This window comes from Takifugu flavidus, chromosome 12 (genome assembly GCF_003711565.1).
Source record: "Takifugu flavidus isolate HTHZ2018 chromosome 12, ASM371156v2, whole genome shotgun sequence".
NCBI lineage: Eukaryota > Metazoa > Chordata > Actinopteri > Tetraodontiformes > Tetraodontidae > Takifugu > Takifugu flavidus.
This window is the reverse complement of record NC_079531.1, coordinates 6,252,578-6,264,087: the sequence shown is the minus strand read 5'-3', so window position 1 is coordinate 6,264,087 and position 11,510 is coordinate 6,252,578. Positions and strand designations below refer to the sequence as shown.

Sequence of the window (11,510 nt, the reverse complement as noted above, 5' to 3'; positions counted from 1 at the left end):
TTAATATAAATGTGTCTTTAATTTAATATTGTTTAACAGTATGATAGAAGTCTTTATACATGTATCATATATTTGTAGTGTAAATATAAAATGATTTTCATTTGTTCTGTTCTGATATTTTAGTCTTTTAGCAGACACTTTTGTCCACAGCAGCGTACAGTCAGAGACAATGGATCCATGTTACAAAGCTACCTGATACAAATGCAACTACCAGCTCACAGTGCAAAGCTGTGGAGAGGGTGTGAAGATGGGTAAACACGAGAGAAGGAGAGGGGGTGGGAAGAGACAGGAGGAGACATCTAAGTTAGGAGAGCAGGTGGTCTTGGAAGAGCTGGGAGTTAGAATAAAATACAACAAAAATACACAACAAATGATGACAACATTTATGAATTATTGGCCTCTACTTGTTTTTTATTTTTGAATAAAATGAAGACAACAATAGATTTTCTTGTGTTGTTGTTGTTGTTCCACTCTACTATAAAACAAACAAATTAATGATTGAATAAATTAAATATTCTTCATCAGTCAGGCTGGTTTACACAATACAAGCAAAACACGTTCTGCACTGATACCCTGCCTGCCCAGCACATGAGGCCACGGTTTGACTGCCCCTGTGTTGCTTACATGTATACTTCTGACTGTCTTGGCCCCACAAACTTCACAGCAGCTCTTTTTGTTAATGCTGGCATCAGATGGTGGTTCTGTTGGCCAGGTGGACGGTGAACCGGCCTTTTCCTCCTGCTGCAGAGGCTGGAGGTCTTGGAACATGCAGTCTTTTCTGAATTTGAGGTCTCACAGTGCCTAAATTAGTGCAATCCAGGACAATTTCCTGGATGGAAATCTGAGATGAAAATGATTAAAGAAGACTTGAACTGCCATCCATGTTGGCCCTGGTTCACACTGGCAAGGCCTTCGACACACACACTTGTAATTACATCATACCCTAACATCACCGCTAACCCCTGACACTATAAGTCTAACCATGTCCTAAACCCAAATCTAACCTTAACCTCTAATGCCTTAACCAGCAAACAGTCCTTCGAAGTTGTGAGAACCAGATGAAATATCCACACGTTGCTAGTAGACCACAGATTTTGATACTCAATATGTAGCAAGTACAGGAACACACACAGTGGGCCCAGACAGGACAAGTAAAGGTACACAGTGCGTACAATTTCTACAATTATAATAGGGCGGATCCAGAGTGAGTCCCTATGTAATATCAAATCAAATAACCTGTAATCAAGTCTGTAATCAAAATTGTCTTTAGGTGCTTTACAGAGACCCTGGACTTAATCCTCAACAAGCAACAGTGTCAAGGAAAAACTTCCCTTTGATAGGAAAAAAATCACATCCTTGAGCAGGACCAGGGTCATATGTGGTGGCCTCCAGCTGGTAGCCAGCTGGACAGAGAAAGAGGAGAAAGGGGGAAGGACAGACAGGTAAGACAATAGATATAAATCTATTAAATACATTAATCACAAAAAGCTACCAGTATAAGAAATGAGCGGGTCAGTGGGGTCAGAGGTCAGGGCACCTGAAAGACCTCTGTCACCTTGCTTGGTCATGGCTGCCTCTGCTCTCATCTCCTCACCTCTCCAAGTAGATCACTGATGCTGTTATTTCTTGGATAGTTTCTCTGCCCCCCCTCTTGACAGGTCTAGCCGCCGCTAGGCCTGCCCATCTCCGATCCCTGTTGACCCACTCTACCAGCAGCTCGTATTATTAATGTATTTTTATTATCTCTGCCCATTCTCTCCTCCCCCTTCTCCTCTCTCTCTACCCAGCCGGCCATCAGCAGGAGGGTCCCCCTACATGAGCCCGGTCCTGCTCAATGATTGTAACAGATGCTATATAAATAAAGATTGAGATTGATTTGAGTGCACAGCGATGAGGTCGGCAATACCTGTAGAATCTACAGGTATCTACAGGTAGAATCTACAGTGTAGATGAATACAGACAGGCGGGAAAAGGGGTGACAAACATAAACTACACAAGAAAAGGTGTTAATGATCATCACTGACCAAGAGGAGGGGAGGGGAGGTTGTCAGGGTGACAGAAACATGACTGGAGCTACAGAATTACTGTACTATCAGCTTTCTCAAAGAGGGTTTTAGGTGTAATCTCTAACGTACAGAGGGAGTCGGCCTCCCATACACAGACAGGGAGCTGATTCATGATAGCTAAATGCTCCTCCACCCATTCTATTTTTAAAGATTCTGGGGACCACAAGGAAACCAGCATTCAGAGAGCAGAGCGGTCTATTGGATTATAAGGCAGCATTAGCTCCAAGTAGGATGGGGCTTGACCTCTGATGACCTTGCAGGTCAGAAGAAACATTTAAAAACTGTTCTAGATATAACAGACAGCCAGTGGTTATTTAAAAATACGTTTTGATATTCTGTATAATGAGCCTTAAGGCCAATGAGTCTCAGTTTGTAAAAAAATAATGAAGTGTATTTTTCTTTCTTACAGTAAAGGCGAGCAAAAACACCAAAATAAACTCAAACAAATACAAATTATCCTAAATATACTGCTTGTGTAAAGAATATCACCTCGCCATGCACTCTTTCTGCCTGGATAAGACCAGATTTAGTGATGTTAAAGTAAACCTCTATACTTGATGGCACATCATGATTTAATGGAGTAAAGCTGTTAAACAGGCTGAACAATATAAAGCACATAATTTTGTCATGTAATGATGTAATAGTCGCACACATGTGCAGTGATGCAATCAAAATTGACATAATCTTTTGAGGATTGAGATTGTTTTCGCATTGGCTGAGGATGTTTATCATATGGCAGAAAACCCTATAAGTTCAGGTGTCGGGTCAGAGTGTTGTTAGTGGCGGGGAGGGCTGTCACGATGGCTCGGACCACTGTCGTGTTATTTATCTACTGTTTATTGCTGATGAGGACAATGTCAAAAACACAAACTTGTACAGTCACAGGGCAAACAGGATTCATGGAGTTTTCAAAAGAGGGTGATCTTATCATAGGAGGTGTTTTCTCTATGAGTAGCACACGTGTGCTGGTAGATAACGACTATATGGCAATTCCAAGTGCATATTGCACCAGGTAAGTGTCTGCATTTAAAGTGAGATAATTCAGATTCACTGTGATATTTGTTTTGGGTCATTTGTGTTTCACCGACAGGTGGAATGACAGGGAATTGAAGTTTGCCAGGACGGCCATCTTCACGGTGGAGGAAATCAACAGAGATGGCAAGCTTCTTCCTGGAGTAACTTTGGGTTACAGGCTGTATAATGGCTGTGGGAGTGAAAACCTGATCCGAGCGGCTGTGGAAGCTGTAACTGGGGAAGGCTGCAGCAGCCAGGTCCAGGCTCTGTTGGGCCATTCTTCCTCAGGAGTTAGTGAAGACATAAACCTCATACTGAGCCCGTTTTCTATCCCACAGGTATGAAAAATGCCTCTCTTCCTTAAATGTTTTTAATATATTGAGATATTTTATTTAAAATGCCTTATTCTCCACCAGGTTAGTCATCTTTCCACCTGTGCTTGTTTGAGTGATAAAAAAAAATACCCCACATTCTTCCGAACTGTCCCAAGTGACCACTTTCAAATCAGCGGCCTGGTGCAGCTTTTGAAATTCTTTGACTGGCGGTGGGTAGGAATAGTTTATGCTGCAGGCAGCTACTCCGATGATGGAACAGCCCACTTTGTTAAGGAGGCTGAAAAGGAGGGCATCTGTGTCGAATACAGGTTACGTTTCAGCGTTACATCGGGAAAAAAATACACAGCTATCGTTAAGGCCCTACAGGAGTCGTCATCGAGGGTGGTCTTGTTGTTTATGTCCATGTTTAAAACCAAAGCTTTCCTCAATGAAATGGAGAACAATAACATAACTGATAAACAGTGGCTGGGCAGCGAGTCTTGGATCACACAAGCGGATTTGGCCTCTTCCAAAAGACAGCACATTTTGCAAGGGGCGATTGGCTTTGCACTCCCACAGATGGTAATACCAGGCCTAGGTGACTTCTTACTCAGCCTAAAGCCTTCTGACGAACCCCAGAGTGACATCGTTAAAGCTATGTGGGGGGATTTTTTCAACTGTAGCTTCTCCCCGTCCAGCACGTCTGCTGCCTGCACTGGCACAGAGGACCTCAGAACAGTCACTAATGACTACACAGAAGTGACGCATTTCAGGGCTGAGAATAATGTGTACAAAGCGGTTTACCTGGTGGCGTACGCCCTCCAGGGGCTGTTGCAATGTGAAAATGGCTCAAACCCCACCACTGGAAAGCCTTGTGTCAACAAGAAGGAAGTGCAGCCAAAGCTAGTAAGTTCTAGTGCAAAGAAAAGATGGTGTCATGAGCGTGTAACTTTCCTTGTATTGTGTTTTTTCTTTAGGTGCTGGAACACATTAAGTACGTCAACTTTACCACCAAATATGGCTCCAAAGTTTTCTTTGACAAAAACGAAAACTCGGTTGCCCAGTACGACTTGGTGAACTGGCAAATGAGAGAAGATGGCTCTGTCGACATTGTTACCATCGGTCAATACGATACCTCTTTCAAGGGGGAGGAATTGAAAGTGGCAGATGTTGCTAAAATTGTTTGGGGAGGAAAGTATAAGCAGGTAAAGTGAGCCCTACAGGAAATTGAGTATGAAATTTTCTCTTTGATGCGCACACATTTTCTTGTAAATATTTTTAAAAGCTGAGCTCTGCCCCTTCAGGTGCCGAGATCTGTCTGCAGAGAACCCTGTCCACCGGGGACCCGTAAAGCTATAAACAAGTTGAAGCCTGTTTGCTGTTTTGACTGCTTTGAGTGCCCTGATGGAACCTTTAGTAACCAGACAGGTGGGTAATGTCACAATTCAGTCCTTGCCCATGTGCTGAATGAGAGTAAGCGTTAATTTATTTTGCAGACTCCCTGGACTGTTTCAGCTGTCCGCAAGAACTTTGGCCAAACGACCAGAAAAACCAATGTCTTCCCAAGCCCTCTGAGTATCTTTCATACAGAGAGATCACAGGGGCACTTCTTAGTGGATTCGGTTGCTTGGGAGTCTTCTTATCTCTTCTCACAACACTCATTTTCTTGGTCCATAAAGAGACACCCATTGTAAAGGCCAACAACTCTGAGCTGAGCTTCCTGCTTCTGCTGTCATTGAAACTGTGCTTCCTGTGCTCCTTGACCTTCATCGGCCGCCCATCCGAGTGGTCCTGCATGCTGCGACACACTGCATTCGGCATCACCTTCGTCCTCTGCATCTCGTGCGTTCTGGGTAAAACTGTAGTAGTTCTGATGGCATTCAGAGCCACACTTCCTGGCAGCAAAGTGATGAAATGGTTTGGACCCAAACAGCAGAGGCTCACCGTTCTGACCTTTACCCTCATTCAGGTTGTCATTTGTATATTATGGCTGACAACAAACCCTCCGTTCCCTATGAGAAACATGACTTATTACAAGGATAAAATCATTCTGGAGTGTGCTTTAGGTTCAGCCGTTGGATTCTGGGCTGTTCTGAGTTACATCGGAGTCCTCGCCGTCTTGTGTTTCATACTCGCTTTTCTTGCCAGGAAGCTGCCCGACACTTTCAACGAAGCTAAGCTGATCACCTTCAGCATGCTGATTTTCTGTGCTGTCTGGATCACGTTTATCCCAGCTTACATCAGCAGTCCCGGGAAGTTCACTGTAGCTGTCGAGATCTTTGCAATTCTGGCTTCAAGTTTTGGTTTGCTGTTGTGTATTTTTTTCCCCAAATGTTATATTATCATTTTCAGGCCACAGAAGAACTGCAGAAAAAGTTTGCTGGGAAATCCGCAGACGAGAACACTTTAATCTATCATTTAAATGTGTCTTTGTTTTGTGGGGGAAATATATATATATATAACCCTGCATAATCATATATATGTATATATTCATTTACTTGTGATGTCTAAGACATTTAGTACACTGAAATGTTTCTGAGTACAATTAGTGTAATCAAAATGCCCATTAAAATTTAACAACAAAAGTTTAACCTTCCACACTGGGAGAATATTACAACTCTCTCTTTAGTTTTATTAACAACACACAAAGTATTGCTATATGTCTTGCAAGGGTGTCCTTCTCATATTCCATTTTTTTTTTCTAAAAATATGAACATTGCAACAATGGTGGCACACAAATAACAGCTCTTGGGGCTGATAAGTAAACGCTTACTTAACATGAAGGAAACACTTTAATGATCAGGGGGAAAAATAAGTTTATATATATATATATATTGGCATAACACAGTTTAGCACAGGCGGATGAGTGGAAGGATGGAAAAAACTGGGTCTGAAGCTGGAGGCTGGCCACAACTGGCTGGTGAAAGACAGAAAAGCTGGGCACCAAGAGACAATTTGGCCGATTAAATAAGGTAGCAGTATGAAATCCATGACCACAAAACCCAATTTAAAAAAAGTCCCAAAAACAGTCTGAAACACAGTCAAAAAGACAAAAGTTCTCAAGAACCTAGCACAACATTACAAACCAGCGTTCAACAACAAATTGGCAGAGACCAGCGAAGACGCCCAGGCTTTTATGCTGCAGCTGATTGATTGAGAAGATGTGATCCAGGTGAGATGTGACAAAACTAACTAAACTCTCAATAATGAATTGAATAGATTCTCGTTTCTTAAATAAACAGGCCCAAATTCACAGGGGAAAATACCCTAATTGATTGTCACATTTGATCCCTATCTTACATGTCTGAAAATCCTTTACAAACATACAAATCACGATGACTTGTGATACAAATGAAGCAATTTTGACTGGTCAAACTGACTAGAAGAGCAATATAAGAATGTATATCACAAAGCTTGAAAGTAAGCCTACCACATAGGCTAACTGGTGTGACTTCCAGTTCAAGTCCCCACCCCCCATCCATTGATTTAATGTGTGTAAAGTGACCTTGCAAAGTGTATAGTTTGTATTCATTACATCATTCCAAATAGAGGTAGGGCTACTGACGTTCTTTCCTAACTGCTTAATGATGCAAGAATATCAACAGTATAAAGCTTGTCTTCTACAATTCTTCTCTTCCTTTTCAGTCAGAGATACAGAAATGACTTTACTCAGTGATATCATATTGTTTTATTCTTTTTGTGTTGTCCCTGTATTGTCTGACCCCATGTCCAGTGTCACCTCTCCATCCTCATCCCTGTGCAGGCTTCAGAACAGCTTCCAGCCAGGATTTGAGGCTAATGGTGACTTTATAATCGGGGGAATGTTTCCCCTTCATTTCAACCAGGAGATGCCCGACCTCAACAACACCTACAGACCACCGCCAGTAAAATGCAATGGGTAAGCATTCTATATGTATATATATTTTTGATAAACTATTTAAAATATATTTTGGCTTTTTTCAGGACCACCCAAAATATACCTAAAATAAAACCCCTTATCAATGTAATAGTATTAATTGTGGAACACTCAATTTTCAAAGTATTAAAAATGTGTTTAATCTTCAGTCAAAGCAGGACTGACTGTGATTTGTCATCTGTCCATATGGGCGCAGCTTTGACCCTCGGGCGTTTCGTTGGGCTCAAACCATGAAGCTGGCAGTGGAAGAGATAAACCAGCGCACGGACTTATTGCCTGATCATGTTCTCGGGTATAAGTTGTTTGATTCATGTGGATATCCGCTGACTGGCCAGAGGGCAGCTCTGTCTCTTCTGAATGGTCCGAGCACCGACGGCTCCTCCACATGCACAGGCGCCGCTCCGCTGCTCGCTGTGATCGGGGAATCATCCTCGTCTCTGTCAGTCATGTTGTCGAGAATATTACAACCTTTCAAAATCCCAGTGGTAATCACTGCTTTCTATTTTCTTCCAAAAACCATCACAAAATGTGCATTTGCTTGTCTCAAGAGAAGGACTGGACACAAAAGCATCCAATAAATTTGATCTCTTTGTTAATTGATTTATTCAAAATTATATTACCTACACTAACTATTAATGCATTTATTATGTTCTGGCTGATTAACTGTAGAATTCCCTACTCTTTTCACAGATTAGCTACTTTTCTTCATGTGCTTGTCTCTCTGACAAAAGGAAATACCCTAATTTCTTCAGAGTAATCCCAAATGATGACTATCAGGTAAGGTGATCAACATGATTGATGTGATTAATCTAATAAAGCCTTGAGTCAAATGGAGCTGAAACCTCTTCCTGTTGACATCAGGTGAAGGCCATTGCTCAGCTGCTGGTACACTTCAACTGGACATGGGTAGGCCTGCTACTCTGTGAGCGAGATTATGGCCGATTTGCTGCAGAAGGTCTACTGAGGGAATTGAAGAGTACAAAAGTGTGTGTGGCATACCAGGAAATAATCCCTTTGGTGTATAATCAGCTAAGAGTCCAGGAAATCATGCAGGTAGGTTCTTTTTACACACCTTAGCATTAGTGTAGTTCCTTAAAGGTTGTTTCTTTCATTGTTCCTTCACGTTCTTTTCCTCTGTAAAGGTAATGCGGACCTCATCTGCAAAAGTGGTGGTGGTATTTTCAGCAGAGGTGGAGATGATACCTTTACTAAGAGATTACATGAAGCAAAACATCACAGGGATCCAGTGGATAGCCAGTGAGGCCTGGGTTACAGCCTCCGTGTTTACTGGGAGCAAATACTACCCATATTTAGGAGGAACAATTGGGTTGGGCATCAGAAAGGGGCACATCCCCAGATTGAGTGACTACCTCTTGACAGTAAATCCCCAGGTGTATCCCAATAATCCTCTGGTTAAAGAGCTGTGGGAGACTCTATATGGCTGCAGATCTTCTCTTTCCTCTAGCTCTCATGTTCCGCTCTGCACAGGACAAGAGCCCCTGTTGGAACAGCATTCAGCCTTCATGAATACATCCAGCCCGAGGGTGGCTTATAATGTTTATAAGGCTGTATATGCCATCGCACATTCCCTCCACAACCTGTTCCTTTGTCAACCAGGACCTGGGCCTTTCAAAAACAACACGTGTGCTCAAAGAAACAATGTGCAACCCTGGCAGGTATTATCCCATATTCTCAACTGTGTCATCTTCTTTGTAATAGAAGAATAGATTCATTGAAGCTGTTGGTTTTTAGCTCCAGCACTCCCTCCAGGAAGTAGCATTCAAAATTTCCGGGGAAGTGGTAGACTTTGACCAGAGAGGCGACTCCATTCCCTATTACGATATCATCAACTGGCAAAGAGGCGTTGATGGGAGCATTGAATTTGTCAATGTGGGGTTGTTTGATGGATCCAAACCTACAGGAAAAGAGCTGGTGATCCAAGAGGACAGGATCGTGTGGGCAGGACATCAGAGAGAGGCAAGCTGTTCACATGATCTTTTATTGTGTTTTGACAAGGGATTAGCAGAGCTTGTTTCGCTTAGTATTGCAGTCATTGCAGGACAGATTGGTTATGAAAGACATGTTTCATGACATTTCTTGTGCAGGGTGTCTCAGGTGAATAGGGAGGGGGGGACCAGGACATTGTTTCTGCATCATCTCTGCCACATAGCACACTATTTCTAAAAAGAAAAAAAGCTTTCCTAAATCCCATCTGTGTCAAGCCCTGATGACCAAAAAGAGCCAAATAAATTCAAATACAAATCTATCCTAAATACACTGCTTGTGCTTTTTCTGCCTGGATGAGACCAGATTTAGTGATGTTAAAGTAAACCTCTCTACTTGGGGGCAGATCATGATTTAATGGAAAAGCTGTTAAACATGCATCGCATCCTGCATCATCTCTGCCAGAATGCACACTGATATTTCTAAAAAAAAAAAAAATTAAAGATCCCTCCTAAATCTCATGTGTGTCAAGCCCTTTCTCAGTTTCTTAACATAAATACACAGATAATGGGTGTTACTACCTGTGCCATCCCGGTACTCTTAGCACCAGTATAGAACTGTGTCTTCCTGTCTTTGACAGTGTAAAAGCAGATACATAACTACCTACTCAGGCTGGATTGAACTGTGCTGCACAGTAAGAGCTATAGCGTAGTTATACTAACATACTAATCTACTCCCCATAGGTTCCAGTGTCAATTTGCAGTGCCAGCTGTCTTCCGGGGACCAGGAAGGCCATCCGTAAAGAGGTGCCAGTTTGCTGCTTTGATTGTATTCCATGTGACACTGGCAAAATTAGCAATGAGACAGGTGAGATTGAAATCAAATAATTAAAATTTTTCAAACTATTGTTCAATGAAATGTTTTCTCTCCTCTGTATAGATTCTGTAGATTGCACATTTTGTCCCGAGGACTTCTGGCCAAACCCAAACAGAACAGTCTGCATTCCTAAAAAGGTGGAATATTTGGCTTATGATTCCTTGGGTATAGCCCTGATGGTGACCTCAGTGGTGGGTGCGTGCGCCACCATCGCAACCTTCGCGGTCTTCTTCTACCACCGAAACACAGCCATCGTCCGCGTGAACAACGCCGAACTCAGCTTCTTCATTCTGCTCTCATTGGTTCTCTGCTTTCTTTGCTCTCTGGTGTTCATCGGAGAGCCGACAACCTGGTCGTGCATGCTGCGCCACACCGCATTCAGCATCACGTTTTCGCTCTGTTTCTCCTGCATTTTGGGGAAGACGTTGGTGGTGTTGGCCGCTTTCACCGCCACCAGACCCGGACACAATATCATGAAGTGGTTAGGCCCCAAACAGCAGAGAACCATCATCTTCAGCTGTACTCTGGTTCAGGTGGTTATTTGTACTGCCTGGCTCATTGATGCACCACCTGCTCCTTTCAGAAACACAGAGTATGAACACTCAAAGATCATATTGGAGTGCAGCGTGGGCTCCAGCGTTGGTTTCTGGTGTGTGCTGGGCTATATCGGCCTACAGGCATGCCTGTCCTTCATTCTGGCTTTTCTGGCTCGTAAGTTACCAGGTAACTTCAACGAGGCAAAGTTCATCACTTTCAGCATGCTGATCTTCTGTGCTGTGTGGCTGGCATTCATCCCTGCTTATGTCAGCTCTCCTGGGAATTATTCCGACGCCGTGGAGTCTTTCGCCATTCTGGCCTCCAGCTTTGGGCTGTTGTTTTGTATGTTTGCACCAAAATGTTACATAATTTTACTGAAGCCAGAAAGGAATACAAAACAGCATCTAATGGGAAAAGAAAATAAATCACATGCTGTATCTTAAATGTATGAGATATTTTAAAATGTTAAGAGTTTATATATATAGATATACTGTATATAAATAAATGACAATTTACTAAAAATTATGCTTATCAAAATGTGAATTTTAATTGTCTGACGGTTGTGTGACAACTTTTGAAGCTTCTATACACATCACCTGAAAATATCTTAATGTAATTTTAAATAAATTAGAAATCCAGTATCATTCATTTTTGTTCTTAAATGTCATATATTATATATTAAATGATGTATAGTTACTTAGAAATTTGCATTATGTTTAAATAAATATACCACAATATTCCAAAATAGCAACGATTGGCTGGATTTAATTTGCTGATACTACAATTCTGTTAAAGGGTTAATAAAATAAAACCTCCTGTAAAAATTGTTATACATTTTTATTC

The 11,510-nt window shown here is 42.0% G+C and overlaps 2 protein-coding genes across 2 annotated transcripts; both read left to right on the top strand.

The window, feature by feature from the left end:
- The first annotated feature begins 2,965 nt into the window (after nt 1-2,965).
- LOC130535325 (extracellular calcium-sensing receptor-like) lies at nt 2,966-5,956 on the top strand. Its single transcript, XM_057050318.1, has 6 exons — nt 2,966-3,078; nt 3,157-3,418; nt 3,497-4,285; nt 4,372-4,599; nt 4,699-4,822; nt 4,891-5,956. The coding sequence occupies exons 1-6, from the start codon at nt 2,966-2,968 to the stop codon at nt 5,802-5,804; spliced, it is 2,430 nt and encodes an 809-aa protein (XP_056906298.1). The 3' UTR covers nt 5,805-5,956.
- A 1,271-nt stretch (nt 5,957-7,227) lies between these two features.
- On the top strand, nt 7,228-11,379 carry LOC130535358 (extracellular calcium-sensing receptor-like). Its single transcript, XM_057050341.1, has 8 exons — nt 7,228-7,292; nt 7,507-7,795; nt 8,001-8,087; nt 8,172-8,363; nt 8,453-8,986; nt 9,063-9,287; nt 9,998-10,121; nt 10,194-11,379. Exons 1-8 carry the CDS (start codon nt 7,243-7,245, stop codon nt 11,108-11,110), a joined length of 2,418 nt encoding a protein of 805 aa, XP_056906321.1. The 5' UTR covers nt 7,228-7,242; the 3' UTR covers nt 11,111-11,379.
- Nucleotides 11,380-11,510: the final 131 nt, after the last annotated feature.

Coding starts and splice junctions, on each gene's coding strand:
- LOC130535358 (XM_057050341.1), top strand. CDS start 7,243: ATGCCCGACCTCAACAACACCTACAGACCACCGCCAGTAAAATGCAAT. Junction 7,796..8,000: donor AACCTTTCAAAATCCCAGTG/GTAATCACTGCT, acceptor CTCTTTTCACAG/ATTAGCTACTTTTCTTCATG. Junction 10,122..10,193: donor CAAAATTAGCAATGAGACAG/GTGAGATTGAAA, acceptor TCCTCTGTATAG/ATTCTGTAGATTGCACATTT.
- LOC130535325 (XM_057050318.1), top strand. CDS start 2,966: ATGGAGTTTTCAAAAGAGGGTGATCTTATCATAGGAGGTGTTTTCTCT. Junction 3,419..3,496: donor GCCCGTTTTCTATCCCACAG/GTATGAAAAATG, acceptor ATTCTCCACCAG/GTTAGTCATCTTTCCACCTG. Junction 4,600..4,698: donor GGGGAGGAAAGTATAAGCAG/GTAAAGTGAGCC, acceptor CTGCCCCTTCAG/GTGCCGAGATCTGTCTGCAG.